Source organism: Oncorhynchus kisutch, linkage group LG18, assembly GCF_002021735.2.
Source record: "Oncorhynchus kisutch isolate 150728-3 linkage group LG18, Okis_V2, whole genome shotgun sequence".
Classification (NCBI taxonomy): Eukaryota; Metazoa; Chordata; class Actinopteri; order Salmoniformes; family Salmonidae; genus Oncorhynchus; species Oncorhynchus kisutch.
This window is the reverse complement of record NC_034191.2, coordinates 3,825,318-3,846,917: the sequence shown is the minus strand read 5'-3', so window position 1 is coordinate 3,846,917 and position 21,600 is coordinate 3,825,318. Positions and strand designations below refer to the sequence as shown.

General features: G+C 45.5%; 1 protein-coding gene across 1 annotated transcript in view; it reads left to right on the top strand.

Moving 5' to 3' along the window:
• The window catches only part of prdm10 (PR domain containing 10), a gene marked incomplete in the record, with an annotated part of 75,712 nt that overhangs the window by 38,491 nt on the left and 15,621 nt on the right, over nucleotides 1-21,600 (top strand). The window contains 6 exon segments of the mRNA XM_031795485.1: nucleotides 15,670-15,780; nucleotides 16,141-16,341; nucleotides 16,997-17,140; nucleotides 17,275-17,442; nucleotides 17,842-17,967; nucleotides 21,362-21,524. Of these exon segments, the coding sequence (XP_031651345.1) occupies nucleotides 15,670-15,780; nucleotides 16,141-16,341; nucleotides 16,997-17,140; nucleotides 17,275-17,442; nucleotides 17,842-17,967; nucleotides 21,362-21,524 (913 nt within the window).

Sequence of the window (21,600 nt, the reverse complement as noted above, 5' to 3'; positions counted from 1 at the left end):
CAGATTGAGGTATGTCAGTTAGTCCCTTGTTGAGGGCAGATTGAGGTATGTCAGTTAGTCAGTTAGCCCCTTGTTGAGGGCAGATTGAGGTATGTCAGTTAGTCCCTTGTTGAGGGCAGATTGAGGTATGTCAGTTAGTCCCTTGTTGAGGTCAGATTGAGGTATGTCAGTTAGCCCCTTGTTGAGGGCAGATTGAGGTATGTCAGTTAGTCCCTTGTTGAGGGCAGATTGAGGTATGTCAGTTAGTCCCTTGTTGAGGGCAGATTGAGGTATGTCAGTTAGTCCCTTGTTGAGGGCAGATTGAGGTATGTCAGTTAGTCCCTTGTTGAGGGCAGATTGAGGTATGTCAGTTAGTCCCTTGTTGAGGGCAGATTGAGGTATGTCAGTTAGTCCCTTGTTGAGGGCAGATTGAGGCATGTCAGTTAGTCCCTTGTTGAGGTCAGATTGAGGTATGTCAGTTAGTCCCTTGTTGAGGGCAGATTGAGGTATGTCAGTTAGTCCCTTGTTGAGGTCAGATTGAGGTCTGTCAGTTAGTCCCTTGTTGAGGGCAGATTGAGGTATGTCAGTTAGTCCCTTGTTGAGGGCAGATTGAGGTATGTCAGTTAGTCCCTTGTTGAGGGCAGATTGAGGTATGTCAGTTAGTCAGTTAGCCCCTTGTTGAGGGCAGATTGAGGTATGTCAGTTAGTCAGTTAGTCCCTTGTTGAGGGCAGATTGAGGTATGTCAGTTAGCCCCTTGTTGAGGGCAGATTGAGGTATGTCAGTTAGCCCCTTGTTGAGGGCAGATTGAGGTATGTCAGTTAGTCCCTTGTTGAGGGCAGATTGAGGTATGTCAGTTAGTCCCTTGTTGAGGGCAGATTGAGGTATGTCAGTTAGTCCCTTGTTGAGGGCAGATTGAGGTATGTCAGTTAGCCCCTTGTTGAGGGCAGATTGAGGTATGTCAGTTAGTCAGTTAGTCCCTTGTTGAGGGCAGATTGAGGTATGTCAGTTAGTCCCTTGTTGAGGTCAGATTGAGGTATGTCAGTTAGTCCCTTGTTGAGGTCAGATTGAGGTGTCAGTTAGTCCCTTGTTGAGGGCAGATTGAGGTATGTCAGTTAGTCCCTTGTTGAGGGCAGATTGAGGTATGTCAGTTAGTCCCTTGTTGAGGGCAGATTGAGGTATGTCAGTTAGTCCCTTGTTGAGGGCAGATTGAGGTATGTCAGTTAGTCAGTTAGTCCCTTGTTGAGGGCAGATTGAGGTATGTCAGTTAGTCCCTTGTTGAGGGCAGATTGAGGTATGTCAGTTAGTCAGTTAGTCCCTTGTTGAGGGCAGATTGAGGTATGTCAGTTAGTCAGTTAGTCCCTTGTTGAGGGCAGATTGAGGTATGTCAGTTAGTCAGTTAGTCCCTTGTTGAGGGCAGATTGAGGTATGTCAGTTAGTCAGTTAGTCCCTTGTTGAGGGCAGATTGAGGTATGTCAGTTAGTCCCTTGTTGAGGGCAGATTGAGGTATGTCAGTTAGTCCCTTGTTGAGGTCAGATTGAGGTATGTCAGTTAGTCCCTTGTTGAGGTCAGATTGAGGTATGTCAGTTAGTCCCTTGTTGAGGGCAGATTGAGGTATGTCAGTTAGTCCCTTGTTGAGGGCAGATTGAGGTATGTCAGTTAGTCCCTTGTTGAGGGCAGATTGAGGTATGTCAGTTAGTCAGTTAGTCCCTTGTTGAGGTCAGATTGAGGTATGTCAGTTAGTCCCTTGTTGAGGTCAGATTGAGGTATGTCAGTTAGTCCCTTGTTGAGGGCAGATTGAGGTATGTCAGTTAGTCCCTTGTTGAGGTGAGATTGAGGTATGTCAGTTAGTCCCTTGTTGAGGTCAGATTGAGGCATGTCAGTTAGTCCCTTGTTGAGGTCAGATTGAGGCATGTCAGTTAGTCCCTTGTTGAGGTCAGATTGAGGTATGTCAGTTAGTCCCTTGTTGAGGTCAGATTGAGGTATGTCAGTTAGTCAGTTAGTCCCTTGTTGAGGTGAGATTGAGGTATGTCAGTTAGTCCCTTGTTGAGGTGAGATTGAGGTATGTCAGTTAGTCCCTTGTTGAGGGCAGATTGAGGTATGTCAGTTAGTCAGTTAGTCCCTTGTTGAGGTGAGATTGAGGTATGTCAGTTAGTCCCTTGTTGAGGGCAGATTGAGGCATGTCAGTTAGTCCCTTGTTGAGGTCAGATTGAGGCATGTCAGTTAGTCCCTTGTTGAGGTCAGATTGAGGTATGTCAGTTAGTCCCTTGTTGAGGTCAGATTGAGGTATGTCAGTTAGTCCCTTGTTGAGGTCAGATTGAGGCATGTCAGTTAGTCCCTTGTTGAGGTGAGATTGAGGTATGTCAGTTAGTCCCTTGTTGAGGTAAGATTGAGGTATGTCAGTTAGTCCCTTGTTGAGGTAAGATTGAGGTATGTCAGTTAGTCCGTTGTTGAGGTAAGATTGAGGTATGTCAGTTAGTCCCTTGTTGAGGTCAGAGTGAGGTATGTCAGTTAGTCCCTTGTTGAGGGCAGATTGAGGTATGTCAGTTAGTCAGTTAGTCCCTTGTTGAGGTGAGATTGAGGTATGTCAGTTAGTCCCTTGTTGAGGGCAGATTGAGGCATGTCAGTTAGTCCCTTGTTGAGGTCAGATTGAGGCATGTCAGTTAGTCCCTTGTTGAGGTCAGATTGAGGTATGTCAGTTAGTCCCTTGTTGAGGTCAGATTGAGGTATGTCAGTTAGTCAGTTAGTCCCTTGTTGAGGTGAGATTGAGGTATGTCAGTTAGTCAGTTAGTCCCTTGTTGAGGTGAGATTGAGGTATGTCAGTTAGTCCCTTGTTGAGGGCAGATTGAGGTATGTCAGTTAGTCCCTTGTTGAGGTGAGATTGAGGTATGTCAGTTAGTCCCTTGTTGAGGGCAGATTGAGGCATGTCAGTTAGTCCCTTGTTGAGGTCAGATTGAGGCATGTCAGTTAGTCCCTTGTTGAGGGCAGATTGAGGTATGTCAGTTAGTCCCTTGTTGAGGGCAGATTGAGGTATGTCAGTTAGTCAGTTAGTCCCTTGTTGAGGGCAGATTGAGGTATGTCAGTTAGCCCCTTGTTGAGGGCAGATTGAGGTATGTCAGTTAGTCAGTTAGTCCCTTGTTGAGGGCAGATTGAGGTATGTCAGTTAGCCCCTTGTTGAGGGCAGATTGAGGTATGTCAGTTAGTCAGTTAGTCCCTTGTTGAGGTCAGATTGAGGTATGTCAGTTAGTCAGTTAGTCCCTTGTTGAGGGCAGATTGAGGTATGTCAGTTAGTCCCTTGTTGAGGTCAGATTGAGGTATGTCAGTTAGTCCCTTGTTGAGGGCAGATTGAGGTATGTCAGTTAGTCCCTTGTTGAGGTCAGATTGAGGTATGTCAGTTAGTCCCTTGTTGAGGGCAGATTGAGGTATGTCAGTTAGTCCCTTGTTGAGGTCAGATTGAGGCATGTCAGTTAGTCCCTTGTTGAGGTCAGATTGAGGTATGTCAGTTAGTCAGTTAGTCCCTTGTTGAGGTCAGATTGAGGCATGTCAGTTAGTCCCTTGTTGAGGTCAGATTGAGGCATGTCAGTTAGTCCCTTGTTGAGGTGAGATTGAGGTATGTCAGTTAGTCCCTTGTTGAGGTGAGATTGAGGTATGTCAGTTAGTCCCTTGTTGAGGTAAGATTGAGGTATGTCAGTTAGTCCCTTGTTGAGGTCAGATTGAGGTATGTCAGTTAGTCAGTTAGTCCCTTGTTGAGGGCAGATTGAGGTATGTCAGTTAGTCCCTTGTTGAGGTCAGATTGAGGTATGTCAGTTAGTCCCTTGTTGAGGTAAGATTGAGGTATGTCAGTTAGTCCCTTGTTGAGGTAAGATTGAGGTATGTCAGTTAGGCCCTTGTTGAGGTCAGATTGAGGTATGTCAGTTAGTCAGTTAGTCCCTTGTTGAGGGCAGATTGAGGTATGTCAGTTAGTCCCTTGTTGAGGTCAGATTGAGGCATGTCAGTTAGTCCCTTGTTGAGGGCAGATTGAGGTATGTCAGTTAGTCCCTTGTTGAGGTCAGATTGAGGTATGTCAGTTAGTCCCTTGTTGAGGTAAGATTGAGGTATGTCAGTTAGTCCCTTGTTGAGGTCAGATTGAGGTATGTCAGTTAGTCCCTTGTTGAGGGCAGATTGAGGTATGTCAGTTAGTCCCTTGTTGAGGTCAGATTGAGGCATGTCAGTTAGTCCCTTGTTGAGGGCAGATTGAGGTATGTCAGTTAGTCCCTTGTTGAGGTCAGATTGAGGCATGTCAGTTATTCCCTTGTTGAGGTCAGATTGAGGCATGTCAGTTAGTCCCTTGTTGAGGTCAGATTGAGGTATGTCAGTTAGTCCCTTGTTGAGGTCAGATTGAGGTATGTCAGTTAGTCCCTTGTTGAGGGCAGATTGAGGTATGTCAGTTAGTCCCTTGTTGAGGTCAGATTGAGGCATGTCAGTTAGTCCCTTGTTGAGGGCAGATTGAGGTATGTCAGTTAGTCCCTTGTTGAGGTCAGATTGAGGCATGTCAGTTATTCCCTTGTTGAGGTCAGATTGAGGTATGTCAGTTAGTCCCTTGTTGAGGTCAGATTGAGGTATGTCAGTTAGTCCCTTGTTGAGGGCAGATTGAGGTATGTCAGTTAGTCCCTTGTTGAGGGCAGATTGAGGTATGTCAGTTAGTCCCTTGTTGAGGTAAGATTGAGGTATGTCAGTTAGTCCCTTGTTGAGGTAAGATTGAGGTATGTCAGTTAGTCCGTTGTTGAGGTAAGATTGAGGTATGTCAGTTAGTCCCTTGTTGAGGTCAGAGTGAGGTATGTCAGTTAGTCCCTTGTTGAGGGCAGATTGAGGTATGTCAGTTAGTCAGTTAGTCCCTTGTTGAGGTGAGATTGAGGTATGTCAGTTAGTCCCTTGTTGAGGGCAGATTGAGGCATGTCAGTTAGTCCCTTGTTGAGGTCAGATTGAGGCATGTCAGTTAGTCCCTTGTTGAGGTCAGATTGAGGTATGTCAGTTAGTCCCTTGTTGAGGTCAGATTGAGGTATGTCAGTTAGTCAGTTAGTCCCTTGTTGAGGTGAGATTGAGGTATGTCAGTTAGTCCCTTGTTGAGGGCAGATTGAGGTATGTCAGTTAGTCCCTTGTTGAGGTGAGATTGAGGTATGTCAGTTAGTCCCTTGTTGAGGGCAGATTGAGGCATGTCAGTTAGTCCCTTGTTGAGGTCAGATTGAGGCATGTCAGTTAGTCCCTTGTTGAGGGCAGATTGAGGTATGTCAGTTAGTCCCTTGTTGAGGGCAGATTGAGGTATGTCAGTTAGTCCGTTGTTGAGGGCAGATTGAGGTATGTCAGTTAGTCAGTTAGTCCCTTGTTGAGGGCAGATTGAGGTATGTCAGTTAGCCCCTTGTTGAGGGCAGATTGAGGTATGTCAGTTAGTCAGTTAGTCCCTTGTTGAGGGCAGATTGAGGTATGTCAGTTAGCCCCTTGTTGAGGGCAGATTGAGGTATGTCAGTTAGTCAGTTAGTCCCTTGTTGAGGTCAGATTGAGGTATGTCAGTTAGTCAGTTAGTCCCTTGTTGAGGGCAGATTGAGGTATGTCAGTTAGTCCCTTGTTGAGGTCAGATTGAGGTATGTCAGTTAGTCCCTTGTTGAGGGCAGATTGAGGTATGTCAGTTAGTCCCTTGTTGAGGTCAGATTGAGGTATGTCAGTTAGTCCCTTGTTGAGGGCAGATTGAGGTATGTCAGTTAGTCCCTTGTTGAGGTCAGATTGAGGCATGTCAGTTAGTCCCTTGTTGAGGTCAGATTGAGGTATGTCAGTTAGTCAGTTAGTCCCTTGTTGAGGTCAGATTGAGGCATGTCAGTTAGTCCCTTGTTGAGGTCAGATTGAGGCATGTCAGTTAGTCCCTTGTTGAGGTGAGATTGAGGTATGTCAGTTAGTCCCTTGTTGAGGTGAGATTGAGGTATGTCAGTTAGTCCCTTGTTGAGGTAAGATTGAGGTATGTCAGTTAGTCCCTTGTTGAGGTCAGATTGAGGTATGTCAGTTAGTCAGTTAGTCCCTTGTTGAGGGCAGATTGAGGTATGTCAGTTAGTCCCTTGTTGAGGTCAGATTGAGGTATGTCAGTTAGTCCCTTGTTGAGGTAAGATTGAGGTATGTCAGTTAGTCCCTTGTTGAGGTAAGATTGAGGTATGTCAGTTAGGCCCTTGTTGAGGTCAGATTGAGGTATGTCAGTTAGTCAGTTAGTCCCTTGTTGAGGGCAGATTGAGGTATGTCAGTTAGTCCCTTGTTGAGGTCAGATTGAGGCATGTCAGTTAGTCCCTTGTTGAGGGCAGATTGAGGTATGTCAGTTAGTCCCTTGTTGAGGTCAGATTGAGGTATGTCAGTTAGTCCCTTGTTGAGGTAAGATTGAGGTATGTCAGTTAGTCCCTTGTTGAGGTCAGATTGAGGTATGTCAGTTAGTCCCTTGTTGAGGGCAGATTGAGGTATGTCAGTTAGTCCCTTGTTGAGGTCAGATTGAGGCATGTCAGTTAGTCCCTTGTTGAGGGCAGATTGAGGTATGTCAGTTAGTCCCTTGTTGAGGTCAGATTGAGGCATGTCAGTTATTCCCTTGTTGAGGTCAGATTGAGGCATGTCAGTTAGTCCCTTGTTGAGGTCAGATTGAGGTATGTCAGTTAGTCCCTTGTTGAGGTCAGATTGAGGTATGTCAGTTAGTCCCTTGTTGAGGGCAGATTGAGGTATGTCAGTTAGTCCCTTGTTGAGGTCAGATTGAGGCATGTCAGTTAGTCCCTTGTTGAGGGCAGATTGAGGTATGTCAGTTAGTCCCTTGTTGAGGTCAGATTGAGGCATGTCAGTTATTCCCTTGTTGAGGTCAGATTGAGGTATGTCAGTTAGTCCCTTGTTGAGGTCAGATTGAGGTATGTCAGTTAGTCCCTTGTTGAGGGCAGATTGAGGTATGTCAGTTAGTCCCTTGTTGAGGGCAGATTGAGGTATGTCAGTTAGTCCCTTGTTGAGGGCAGATTGAGGTATGTCAGTTAGTCAGTTAGTCCCTTGTTGAGGTCAGATTGAGGTATGTCAGTTAGTCCCTTGTTGAGGGCAGATTGAGGTATGTCAGTTAGTCCCTTGTTGAGGGCAGATTGAGGTATGTCAGTTAGTCCCTTGTTGAGGTGAGATTGAGGTATGTCAGTTAGTCCCTTGTTGAGGTCAGATTGAGGCATGTCAGTTAGTCCCTTGTTGAGGTCAGATTGAGGCATGTCAGTTAGTCCCTTGTTGAGGTCAGATTGAGGTATGTCAGTTAGTCCCTTGTTGAGGTCAGATTGAGGTATGTCAGTTAGTCAGTTAGTCCCTTGTTGAGGTGAGATTGAGGTATGTCAGTTAGTCCCTTGTTGAGGTGAGATTGAGGTATGTCAGTTAGTCCCTTGTTGAGGGCAGATTGAGGTATGTCAGTTAGTCAGTTAGTCCCTTGTTGAGGTGAGATTGAGGTATGTCAGTTAGTCCCTTGTTGAGGGCAGATTGAGGCATGTCAGTTAGTCCCTTGTTGAGGTCAGATTGAGGCATGTCAGTTAGTCCCTTGTTGAGGTCAGATTGAGGTATGTCAGTTAGTCCCTTGTTGAGGTCAGATTGAGGTATGTCAGTTAGTCCCTTGTTGAGGTCAGATTGAGGCATGTCAGTTAGTCCCTTGTTGAGGTGAGATTGAGGTATGTCAGTTAGTCCCTTGTTGAGGTAAGATTGAGGTATGTCAGTTAGTCCCTTGTTGAGGTAAGATTGAGGTATGTCAGTTAGTCCGTTGTTGAGGTAAGATTGAGGTATGTCAGTTAGTCCCTTGTTGAGGTCAGAGTGAGGTATGTCAGTTAGTCCCTTGTTGAGGGCAGATTGAGGTATGTCAGTTAGTCAGTTAGTCCCTTGTTGAGGTGAGATTGAGGTATGTCAGTTAGTCCCTTGTTGAGGGCAGATTGAGGCATGTCAGTTAGTCCCTTGTTGAGGTCAGATTGAGGCATGTCAGTTAGTCCCTTGTTGAGGTCAGATTGAGGTATGTCAGTTAGTCCCTTGTTGAGGTCAGATTGAGGTATGTCAGTTAGTCAGTTAGTCCCTTGTTGAGGTGAGATTGAGGTATGTCAGTTAGTCAGTTAGTCCCTTGTTGAGGTGAGATTGAGGTATGTCAGTTAGTCCCTTGTTGAGGGCAGATTGAGGTATGTCAGTTAGTCCCTTGTTGAGGTGAGATTGAGGTATGTCAGTTAGTCCCTTGTTGAGGGCAGATTGAGGCATGTCAGTTAGTCCCTTGTTGAGGTCAGATTGAGGCATGTCAGTTAGTCCCTTGTTGAGGGCAGATTGAGGTATGTCAGTTAGTCCCTTGTTGAGGGCAGATTGAGGTATGTCAGTTAGTCCGTTGTTGAGGGCAGATTGAGGTATGTCAGTTAGTCAGTTAGTCCCTTGTTGAGGGCAGATTGAGGTATGTCAGTTAGCCCCTTGTTGAGGGCAGATTGAGGTATGTCAGTTAGTCAGTTAGTCCCTTGTTGAGGGCAGATTGAGGTATGTCAGTTAGCCCCTTGTTGAGGGCAGATTGAGGTATGTCAGTTAGTCAGTTAGTCCCTTGTTGAGGTCAGATTGAGGTATGTCAGTTAGTCAGTTAGTCCCTTGTTGAGGGCAGATTGAGGTATGTCAGTTAGTCCCTTGTTGAGGTCAGATTGAGGTATGTCAGTTAGTCCCTTGTTGAGGGCAGATTGAGGTATGTCAGTTAGTCCCTTGTTGAGGTCAGATTGAGGTATGTCAGTTAGTCCCTTGTTGAGGGCAGATTGAGGTATGTCAGTTAGTCCCTTGTTGAGGTCAGATTGAGGCATGTCAGTTAGTCCCTTGTTGAGGTCAGATTGAGGTATGTCAGTTAGTCAGTTAGTCCCTTGTTGAGGGCAGATTGAGGTATGTCAGTTAGTCCCTTGTTGAGGTGAGATTGAGGTATGTCAGTTAGTCCCTTGTTGAGGGCAGATTGAGGCATGTCAGTTAGTCCCTTGTTGAGGTCAGATTGAGGCATGTCAGTTAGTCCCTTGTTGAGGGCAGATTGAGGTATGTCAGTTAGTCCCTTGTTGAGGGCAGATTGAGGTATGTCAGTTAGTCCGTTGTTGAGGGCAGATTGAGGTATGTCAGTTAGTCAGTTAGTCCCTTGTTGAGGGCAGATTGAGGTATGTCAGTTAGCCCCTTGTTGAGGGCAGATTGAGGTATGTCAGTTAGTCAGTTAGTCCCTTGTTGAGGGCAGATTGAGGTATGTCAGTTAGCCCCTTGTTGAGGGCAGATTGAGGTATGTCAGTTAGTCAGTTAGTCCCTTGTTGAGGTCAGATTGAGGTATGTCAGTTAGTCAGTTAGTCCCTTGTTGAGGGCAGATTGAGGTATGTCAGTTAGTCCCTTGTTGAGGTCAGATTGAGGTATGTCAGTTAGTCCCTTGTTGAGGGCAGATTGAGGTATGTCAGTTAGTCCCTTGTTGAGGTCAGATTGAGGTATGTCAGTTAGTCCCTTGTTGAGGGCAGATTGAGGTATGTCAGTTAGTCCCTTGTTGAGGTCAGATTGAGGCATGTCAGTTAGTCCCTTGTTGAGGTCAGATTGAGGTATGTCAGTTAGTCAGTTAGTCCCTTGTTGAGGTCAGATTGAGGCATGTCAGTTAGTCCCTTGTTGAGGTCAGATTGAGGCATGTCAGTTAGTCCCTTGTTGAGGTGAGATTGAGGTATGTCAGTTAGTCCCTTGTTGAGGTGAGATTGAGGTATGTCAGTTAGTCCCTTGTTGAGGTAAGATTGAGGTATGTCAGTTAGTCCCTTGTTGAGGTCAGATTGAGGTATGTCAGTTAGTCAGTTAGTCCCTTGTTGAGGGCAGATTGAGGTATGTCAGTTAGTCCCTTGTTGAGGTCAGATTGAGGTATGTCAGTTAGTCCCTTGTTGAGGTAAGATTGAGGTATGTCAGTTAGTCCCTTGTTGAGGTAAGATTGAGGTATGTCAGTTAGGCCCTTGTTGAGGTCAGATTGAGGTATGTCAGTTAGTCAGTTAGTCCCTTGTTGAGGGCAGATTGAGGTATGTCAGTTAGTCCCTTGTTGAGGTCAGATTGAGGCATGTCAGTTAGTCCCTTGTTGAGGGCAGATTGAGGTATGTCAGTTAGTCCCTTGTTGAGGTCAGATTGAGGTATGTCAGTTAGTCCCTTGTTGAGGTAAGATTGAGGTATGTCAGTTAGTCCCTTGTTGAGGTCAGATTGAGGTATGTCAGTTAGTCCCTTGTTGAGGGCAGATTGAGGTATGTCAGTTAGTCCCTTGTTGAGGTCAGATTGAGGCATGTCAGTTAGTCCCTTGTTGAGGGCAGATTGAGGTATGTCAGTTAGTCCCTTGTTGAGGTCAGATTGAGGCATGTCAGTTATTCCCTTGTTGAGGTCAGATTGAGGCATGTCAGTTAGTCCCTTGTTGAGGTCAGATTGAGGTATGTCAGTTAGTCCCTTGTTGAGGTCAGATTGAGGTATGTCAGTTAGTCCCTTGTTGAGGGCAGATTGAGGTATGTCAGTTAGTCCCTTGTTGAGGTCAGATTGAGGCATGTCAGTTAGTCCCTTGTTGAGGGCAGATTGAGGTATGTCAGTTAGTCCCTTGTTGAGGTCAGATTGAGGCATGTCAGTTATTCCCTTGTTGAGGTCAGATTGAGGTATGTCAGTTAGTCCCTTGTTGAGGTCAGATTGAGGTATGTCAGTTAGTCCCTTGTTGAGGGCAGATTGAGGTATGTCAGTTAGTCCCTTGTTGAGGGCAGATTGAGGTATGTCAGTTAGTCCCTTGTTGAGGGCAGATTGAGGTATGTCAGTTAGTCAGTTAGTCCCTTGTTGAGGTCAGATTGAGGTATGTCAGTTAGTCCCTTGTTGAGGGCAGATTGAGGTATGTCAGTTAGTCCCTTGTTGAGGGCAGATTGAGGTATGTCAGTTAGTCCCTTGTTGAGGTGAGATTGAGGTATGTCAGTTAGTCCCTTGTTGAGGTCAGATTGAGGCATGTCAGTTAGTCCCTTGTTGAGGTCAGATTGAGGCATGTCAGTTAGTCCCTTGTTGAGGTCAGATTGAGGTATGTCAGTTAGTCCCTTGTTGAGGTCAGATTGAGGTATGTCAGTTAGTCAGTTAGTCCCTTGTTGAGGTGAGATTGAGGTATGTCAGTTAGTCCCTTGTTGAGGTGAGATTGAGGTATGTCAGTTAGTCCCTTGTTGAGGTAAGATTGAGGTATGTCAGTTAGTCCCTTGTTGAGGTAAGATTGAGGTATGTCAGTTAGTCCGTTGTTGAGGTAAGATTGAGGTATGTCAGTTAGTCCCTTGTTGAGGTCAGAGTGAGGTATGTCAGTTAGTCCCTTGTTGAGGGCAGATTGAGGTATGTCAGTTAGTCAGTTAGTCCCTTGTTGAGGTGAGATTGAGGTATGTCAGTTAGTCCCTTGTTGAGGGCAGATTGAGGCATGTCAGTTAGTCCCTTGTTGAGGTCAGATTGAGGCATGTCAGTTAGTCCCTTGTTGAGGTCAGATTGAGGTATGTCAGTTAGTCCCTTGTTGAGGTCAGATTGAGGTATGTCAGTTAGTCAGTTAGTCCCTTGTTGAGGTGAGATTGAGGTATGTCAGTTAGTCAGTTAGTCCCTTGTTGAGGTGAGATTGAGGTATGTCAGTTAGTCCCTTGTTGAGGGCAGATTGAGGTATGTCAGTTAGTCCCTTGTTGAGGTGAGATTGAGGTATGTCAGTTAGTCCCTTGTTGAGGGCAGATTGAGGCATGTCAGTTAGTCCCTTGTTGAGGTCAGATTGAGGCATGTCAGTTAGTCCCTTGTTGAGGGCAGATTGAGGTATGTCAGTTAGTCCCTTGTTGAGGGCAGATTGAGGTATGTCAGTTAGTCCGTTGTTGAGGGCAGATTGAGGTATGTCAGTTAGTCAGTTAGTCCCTTGTTGAGGGCAGATTGAGGTATGTCAGTTAGCCCCTTGTTGAGGGCAGATTGAGGTATGTCAGTTAGTCAGTTAGTCCCTTGTTGAGGGCAGATTGAGGTATGTCAGTTAGCCCCTTGTTGAGGGCAGATTGAGGTATGTCAGTTAGTCAGTTAGTCCCTTGTTGAGGTCAGATTGAGGTATGTCAGTTAGTCAGTTAGTCCCTTGTTGAGGGCAGATTGAGGTATGTCAGTTAGTCCCTTGTTGAGGTCAGATTGAGGTATGTCAGTTAGTCCCTTGTTGAGGGCAGATTGAGGTATGTCAGTTAGTCCCTTGTTGAGGTCAGATTGAGGTATGTCAGTTAGTCCCTTGTTGAGGGCAGATTGAGGTATGTCAGTTAGTCCCTTGTTGAGGTCAGATTGAGGCATGTCAGTTAGTCCCTTGTTGAGGTCAGATTGAGGTATGTCAGTTAGTCAGTTAGTCCCTTGTTGAGGTCAGATTGAGGCATGTCAGTTAGTCCCTTGTTGAGGTCAGATTGAGGCATGTCAGTTAGTCCCTTGTTGAGGTGAGATTGAGGTATGTCAGTTAGTCCCTTGTTGAGGTGAGATTGAGGTATGTCAGTTAGTCCCTTGTTGAGGTAAGATTGAGGTATGTCAGTTAGTCCCTTGTTGAGGTAAGATTGAGGTATGTCAGTTAGTCCCTTGTTGAGGTCAGATTGAGGTATGTCAGTTAGTCAGTTAGTCCCTTGTTGAGGGCAGATTGAGGTATGTCAGTTAGTCCCTTGTTGAGGTCAGATTGAGGTATGTCAGTTAGTCCCTTGTTGAGGTAAGATTGAGGTATGTCAGTTAGTCCCTTGTTGAGGTAAGATTGAGGTATGTCAGTTAGGCCCTTGTTGAGGTCAGATTGAGGTATGTCAGTTAGTCAGTTAGTCCCTTGTTGAGGGCAGATTGAGGTATGTCAGTTAGTCCCTTGTTGAGGTCAGATTGAGGCATGTCAGTTAGTCCCTTGTTGAGGGCAGATTGAGGTATGTCAGTTAGTCCCTTGTTGAGGTCAGATTGAGGTATGTCAGTTAGTCCCTTGTTGAGGTAAGATTGAGGTATGTCAGTTAGTCCCTTGTTGAGGTCAGATTGAGGTATGTCAGTTAGTCCCTTGTTGAGGGCAGATTGAGGTATGTCAGTTAGTCCCTTGTTGAGGTCAGATTGAGGCATGTCAGTTAGTCCCTTGTTGAGGGCAGATTGAGGTATGTCAGTTAGTCCCTTGTTGAGGTCAGATTGAGGCATGTCAGTTATTCCCTTGTTGAGGTCAGATTGAGGCATGTCAGTTAGTCCCTTGTTGAGGTCAGATTGAGGTATGTCAGTTAGTCCCTTGTTGAGGTCAGATTGAGGTATGTCAGTTAGTCCCTTGTTGAGGGCAGATTGAGGTATGTCAGTTAGTCCCTTGTTGAGGTCAGATTGAGGCATGTCAGTTAGTCCCTTGTTGAGGGCAGATTGAGGTATGTCAGTTAGTCCCTTGTTGAGGTCAGATTGAGGCATGTCAGTTATTCCCTTGTTGAGGTCAGATTGAGGCATGTCAGTTAGTCCCTTGTTGAGGTCAGATTGAGGTATGTCAGTTAGTCCCTTGTTGAGGTCAGATTGAGGTTAGTCAGTTAGTCCCTTGTTGAGGTCAGATTGAGGTTAGTCAGTTAGTCCCTTGTTGAGGTCAGATTGAGGTTAGTCAGTTAGTCCGTTGTTGAGGTCAGATTGAGGTTAGTCAGTTAGTCCCTTGTTGAGGTCAGATTGAGGTTAGTCAGTTAGTCCCTTGTTGAGGTAAGATTGAGGCATGTCAGTTAGTCCCTTGTTGAGGTGAGATTGAGGTATGTCAGTTAGTCCCTTGTTGAGGTAAGATTGAGGTATGTCAGTTAGTCAGTTAGTCCCTTGTAGAATAAGGCTGTAATGTAACCAAATGTGTGAAAGTCAAGGGGTCTGAATACTTTAGAATGCACTGTATCAAATATAACATTTATTTATTTATTTAACTAGGCAAGTCAGTTAAAGAACCATTCTTATTTTCAATGACGGCCTAGGAACAGTGGGTTAACTGGTCTAGGAACAGTGGGTTAACTGGCCTAGGAACAGTGGGTTAACTGGTCTAGGAACAGTGGGTTAACTGGTCTAGGAACAGTGGGTTAACTGGCCTAGGAACAGTGGGTTAACTGGCCTAGGAACAGTGGGTTAACTGGCCTAGGAACAGTGGGTTAACTGGCCTAGGAGCAGTGGGTTAACTGGCCTAGGAGCAGTGGGTTAACTGGCCTAGGAGCAGTGGGTTAACTGGTCTAGGAGCAGTGGGTTAACTGGCCTAGGAACAGTGGGTTAACTGGCCTAGGAACAGTGGGTTAACTGGCCTAGGAACAGTGGGTTAACTGGCCTAGGAGCAGTGGGTTAACTGGTCTAGGAGCAGTGGGTTAACTGGTCTAGGAACAGTGGGTTAACTGGCCTAGGAACAGTGGGTTAACTGCCTTGTTCAGGGGCAGAACTACATATTTTTTACCTTGTCAGCTCCGGGGGATTCGATCTAGCAACCTGTTGGTTACTGGCCCAAGCGCTCTAACCACTAGGCTACCTGCCGCCCCTCCACTCTAACCACTAGGCTACCTGCCGCCCCTCCACTCTAACCACTAGGCTACCTGCTACCCATACAATTTTTTTTTGTATTTGGTCCTATATTCATAACACGCAATGACAACATCCAGCATGTGACTCTAACAACTTGTTGGATGCATTTGCTGTTTGTTTTGGTTGTGTTTCAGATTATTTTGTGTCCAATAGAAATGAGATGATAAATAATGTATGTGTCATTTTGGAGTCACTTTTATAACAGGGGAGGTTAGCATTTTATATCATATCCCCAAGACATGCTAACCTCTCACCATTACAATAACAGGGGAGGTTAGCATTTAATATCATACCCCCAAGACATGCTAACCTCTCACCATTACAATAACAGGGGAGGTTAGCATTGTATATCATATCCCCAAGACATGCTAACCTCTCACCATTACAATAACAGGGGAGGTTAGCATTGTATATCATATCCCCAAGACATGCTAACCTCTCACCATTACAATAACAGGGGAGGTTAGCATTGTATATCATATCCCCAAGACATGCTAACCTCTCACCATTACAATAACAGGGGAGGTTAGCATTGTATATCATATCCCCAAGACATGCTAACCTCCCCTGTTATTGTAATGGTGAGAGGTTAGCATGTCTTGGGGATATGATATACAATGCTAACCTCCCCTGTTATTGTAATGGTGAGAGGTTAGCATGTCTTGGGGATATGATATACAATGCTAACCTCCCCTGTTATTGTAATGGTGAGAGGTTAGCATGTCTTTGGGATATGATATACAATGCTAACCTCCCCTGTTATTGTAATGGTGAGAGGTTAGCATGTCTTGGGGATATGATATACAATGCTAACCTCCCCTGTTATTGTAATGGTGAGAGGTTAGCATGTCTTGGGGATATGATATACAATGCTAACCTCCCCTCTTATTGTAATGGTGAGAGGTTAGCATGTCTTGGGGATATGATATACAATGCTAACCTCCCCTCTTATTGTAATGGTATTTATGCGTCTTAACTTTTTCAGAAATGAAAAAAAAAACTGCTTCACTCTGCCAATAATTGAGGTGTATGTCGGTCTGTGTGTTTTATACTGACTCCCTCTCTCTATCCTAGGTGAACCATCTATCTAAGCGGCACCCTGAGATGAGGTGTATGTCGGTCTGTGTGTTTTATACTGACCCTACTCCCTCTCTCTATCCTAGGTGAACCATCTATCTAAGCGGCACCCTGAGATGCGGATAGAGGAAGTTCCTGAGCTCACTCTTCCCATCATCAAACCCAACAGAGACTACTTCTGTCAGTACTGTGACAAGGTACAGATGTCTGAAACGGTTCTCTTTTTTAGTTAATGAAACAGGTTGCAATTTAATTAAATAATTTTTTGTTTATGAAAACAGGTTGCAATTTAATTAAATAATGTTTTGTTTGTGAAAACAGGTTGCAATTTAATTAAATTATTTTTTGTTTGTGAAAACAGCATTGTTGATTTTGCTCAGGTAAAGCTTTGCCCTTTTCACTGTTTTCAGGTGTTTAAGATGCATCTTCCCAGGTCAAAACCCAAAACCACCTGAGAGACTAATGGGAGTTTTAAAGTTGGAGTATAAAGAACCACCCTGTCTCTCTGTCTATCTTCACAACATGCTAACATACACTGTAAATAACCCCTCCCCCAGGTGTATAAGTCGGCCAGTAAGCGCAAGGCCCACATCCTGAAGAACCACCCGGGGGCGGAACTACCCCCCAGCATCAGGAAGCTCCGCCCTGCCGTACCCGGGGAGCCCGACCCCATGCTGAGCACACACACCCAACTGACGGGAACGATCGCCACCGCTCCCGTCTGCTGTCCGCACTGTGCCAAGCAGTACAGTAGCAAGGTACCGTCTGTTATAACATAATAGTGTTGGGCAGGAACAAAAGCCTGCTCATTTTGGATCTTCTCAGTTGGAGACCAATCAGTGTGAATATTTTACCAGGGTCTGGGTGTCTTTGTCCTGTAGATATATAATGTCCCTCTACTGTCTTGTCCTGTAGTGATATAATGTCCCTCTACTGTCTTGTCCTGTAGAGATATAATGTCCCTCTACTGTCTTGTCCTGTAGTGATATAATGTCCCTCTACTGTCTTGTCCTGTAGAGATATAATGTCCCTCTACTGTCTTGTCCTGTAGTGATATAATGTCCATCTACTGTCTTGTCCTGTAGTGATATAATGTCCCTCTACTGTCTTGTCCTGTAGTGATATAATGTCCCTCTACTGTCTTGTCCTGTAGTGATATAATGTCCCTCTACTGTCTTGTCCTGTAGAGATATAATGTCCCTCTACTGTCTTGTCCTGTAGAGATATAATGTCCCTCTACTGTCTTGTCCTGTAGAGATATAATGTCCCTCTACTGGACTGACGAGGGATGTCTTTGTGCTGGGTTGGATCGAAACCCAGCACTCTTGCTGAATTCTAGGCTATGTAGAAAGTTTTCTCATGGGACCTGACCCTTGCCCTGTGCCCCCCCCCCCCCCCCACCCCCACCCCCAGACTAAGATGGTGCAGCACATCCGTAAGAAGCACCCTGAGTACGCCCAGCTAGCCAACACCATCCAGGCTCCCCTCACAACCGCCGTCATCTGCTCTGCCCCTGCTGTCATCACCACCGACGGGACCACTTCTGAGGCTGTCGTGGTGAGAACACACACACACACAATTATACACACACACACACACAATTATACACACACACACACAAATACAGAGATGGTGAAGTGATATGAGATCTCCAATCAACCAATCAGTCACTAATTCTCTTCTTTCCCCAGACGACAGACCTGTTGACCCAGGCGATGACAGAGCTGTCCCAGACCCTGACCACAGACTACCGTACTGCCGCAGGGGATTACCAGAGGATCCAGTATATACCAGTCAGCCAATCAGGAGGAGGGATCAACCAGCCTCAACACATACAGTTACAGGTGGTCCAAGTTCAGGTAAGACCCTAACCCCTGAACCCTAACCCCTAGACCCTGACCTCTAGACCCTAATCCCTAGACCCTGACCTCTAGACTCTAATCCCTGGACCCTAACCCCTAGACCCTAACCCCTAGACCCTAACCCCTAGACCCTAACCCCTGGACCCTAACCCCTGGACCCTAACCCCTGGACTCTAACCCCTGGACCCTAACCCCTAGAACCTAACCCCTAGACCCTAACCCCTAGACCCTAACCCTGGACCCTAACCCCTAGACCCTAACCCTGGACCCTAACCCCTAGACCCTAACCCCTGGAGCCTAACCCCTAGACCCTAACCCCTAGACCCTAACCCCTTCAACCTGTAAAAACATGATGTACCTGATCTGTGTGTCTCTGGCTTCTTCTTCCTCCCTCAGGCGGGCTCTCCCCACTCCCAGCATTCCACCGTGGATGTTTCCCAGCTCCATGATCCCCATGGTTACAGCCAACACTCCATACAGGTGCAACACATACAGGTGTCAGAGGCAGGACAGAATACGCAGGTAAACACTAGTCTCTTCACAGGGCCGCCTTAGCCGCTGTCATTTGTCAAGATAGAATAATACCTAACACTTTACTAGGGGTCTATAGGGGTTCTAACTCCTTACTAGGGGTCGAACTCTTTACTAGGGGTTCTATAGGGGTTCTAACTCCTTACTAGGGGTTCTATAGGGGTTCTAACTCTTTACTAGGGGTTCTATAGGGGTTCTAACTCCTTACTAGGGGTTCTATAGGGGTTCTAACTCCTTACTAGGGGTTCTATAGGGGTTCTAACTCCTTACTAGGGGTTCTAACTCCTTACTAGGGGTTCTAACTCCTTACTAGGGGTTCTAACTCCTTACTAGGGGTTCTAACTCCTTACTAGGGGTTCTAACTCCTTACTAGGGGTCGAACTCTTTACTAGGGGTTCTATAGGGGTTCTAACTCCTTACTAGGGGTTCTATAGGGGTTCTAACTCCTTACTAGGGGTTCTAACTCCTTACTAGGGGTTCTATAGGGGTTCTAACTCCTTACTAGGGGTTCTAACTCCTTACTAGGGGTTCTAACTCCTTACTAGGGGTTCTAACTCCTTACTAGGGGTTCTAACTCCTTACTAGGGGTTCTAACTCCTTACTAGGGGTTCTATAGGGGTTCTAACTCCTTACTAGGGGTTCTAACTCCTTACTAGGGGTTCTATAGGGGTTCTAACTCCTTACTAGGGGTTCTATAGGGGTACTAACTCCTTACTAGGGGTTCTATAGGGGTTCTAACTCCTTACTAGGGGTTCTAACTCCTTACTAGGGGATCTAACACCTTACTAGGGGTTCTATAGGGGTTCTAACACCTTACTAGGGGTTCTATAGGGGTTCTAACGCCTTACTAGGGGTTCTAACACCTTACTAGGGGTTCTATAGGGGTTCTAACGCCTTACTAGGGGTTCTAACGCCTTACTAGGGGTTCTAACACCTTACTAGGGGTTCTAACACCTTACTAGGGGTTCTATAGGGGTTCTAACACCTTACTAGGGGTTCTATAGGGGTTCTAACACCTTACTAGGGGTTCCATAGGGGTTCTAACGCCTTACTAGGGGTTCTAACACCTTACTAGGGGTTCTAACACCGTACTAGGGGTTCTATAGGGGTTCTAACGCCTTACTAGGGGTTCTAACACCTTACTAGGGGTTCTAACACCTTACTAGGGGTTCTATAGGGGTTCTAACACCTTACTAGGGGTTCTAACACCTTACTAGGGGTTCTAACACCTGACTAGGGGTTCTATAGGGGTTCTAACACCTTACTAGGGGTTCTATAGGGGATCTAACACCTTACATGGGGATCTAACACCTTACTAGGGGTTCTATAGGGGTTCTAACGCCTTACTAGGGGTTCTAACGCCTTACTAGGGGTTCTATAGGGGTTCTAACTCCTTACATGGGGTTCTAACGCCTTACTAGGGGTTCTAACTCTTTACTAGGGATACTAACTCCTTACTAGGGGTTCTAACTCTTTACTAGGGATACTAACTCTTTACTAGGGGTTCTAACACATTACTAGGGGTTCTATAGGGGTTCTAACTCCTTACTAGGGGTTCTATAGGGGTTCTAACTCCTTACTAGGGGATCTAACTCCTTACTAGGGGATCTAACTCCTTACTAGGGGTTCTAACTCCTTACTAGGGGATCTAACTCCTTACTAGGGGTTCTAACTCCTTACTAGGGATACTAACTCCTTACTAGGGGTACTAACTCCTTACTAGGGATACTAACTCCTTACTAGGGGTTCTAACTCCTTACTAGGGGTACTAACTCCTTACTAGGGGTTCTATAGGGGTACTAACTCCTTACTAGGGGTACTAACTCCTTACTAGGGATATTAACTCCTTACTAGGGTTACTAACTCCTTACTAGGGGTACTAACTCTTTACTAGGGGTACTAACTCTTTACTAGGGGTACTAACTCTTTACTAGGGGTACTAACTCTTTACTAGGGGTACTAACTCTTTACTAGGGGTACTAACTCTTTACTAGGGGTACTAACTCTTTACTAGGGATACTAACTCTTTACTAGGGGTACTAACTCTTTTCTAGGGGTACTAACTCTTTACTAGGGGTACTAACTCTTTACTAGGGGTACTAACTCTTTACTAGGGGTACTAACTCTTTACTAGGGATACTAACTCTTTACTAGGGGTTCTAACTCTTTACTAGGGGTTCTAACTCCTTACTAGGGGTTCTAACTCCTTACTAGGGGTTCTATAGGGGTTCTAAATCCTTACTAGGGGTACTAACTCCTTGCTAGGGATACTAACCCCTTACTAGGGGTTCTATAGGGGTTCTAACTCCTGACTAGGTGTTATAACTTCTTACTAGGGGTTCTATAGGGGTTCTAACTCCTTACTAGGTGTTATAACTTCTTACTAGGGGTTCTATAGGGGTTCTAATTCCTGACTAGGGGTTTTAACTCCTGACTAGGGTTACTAACTCCTTACTAGGGATACTAACTCCTTACTAGGGGTTCTAACTCATTACTAGGGATACTAACTCCTTACTAGGGATACTAACTTCTTACTAGGGATACTAATTCCTTACTAGGGGTACTAACTCCTTACTAGGGGTACTAACTCCTTACTAGGGATACTAACTCCTTACTAGGGATACTAACTCCTTACTAGGGATACTAACTCCTTACTAGGGATACTAACTCCTTACTAGGGATACTAACTCCTTACTAGGGATACTAACTCCTTACTAGGGATACTAACTCCTTACTAGGGATACTAATTCCTTACTAGGGATACTAACTCCTTACTAGGGATACTAATTCCTTACTAGGGATACTAATTCCTTACTAGGGGTACTAACTCCTTACTAGGGATACTAACTCCTTACTAGGGATACTAACTCCTTACTAGGGATACTAATTCCTTACTAGGGGTACTAACTCCTTACTAGGGATACTAATTCCTTACTAGGGATACTAACTCCTTACTAGGGGTTCTATAGGGGTTCTAACTCCTTACTAGGGGTTCTAACTCCTTACTAGGGGTTCTAACACCTTACATGGGGTTCTATAGGGGTTCTAACTCCTTACTAGGGGTTCTAACTCCTTACTAGGGGTTCTAACTCCTTACTAGGGGATCTATAGGGGTTCTAAATCCTTACTAGGGGTTCTAAATCCTTACTAGGGGTTCTAACTCCTTACTAGGGATACTAACTCCTTACTAGGGGTACTAACTCCTTACTAGGGGTACTAACTCCTTGCAGTACTCTGAACCTGTGCTATGTTTTAAAGCAAATACTGATTTTACATTTGACATTTTGGTCATTCAGCAGATGCTCTTATCCAGAGCTACATAGTGCATTCAACATGGTCTGTATCAATCCAACAATCAACCAATCGTCCTCTGTTGGTCCTGCAGGGTCAGCCTCTAAGCCCTTCCTCCCAGGTGACCCAGGAGTTAAGCCCCGCCCAGCTGACCCCTGTGACCCTGGCCCAGAGTCACGCCCTCCAGACGTCATCCAATCAGCAGGGCTCTGTGCAGCACGCCTACATCCCCGGCAACTGGAACTACCGAGGATACCGTGAGTACCACTGCCTGGATTGGGCTGGGCTCTGCATGCACCAGGTTTTAAAAAAAATACGATATAAAGTGCCTTC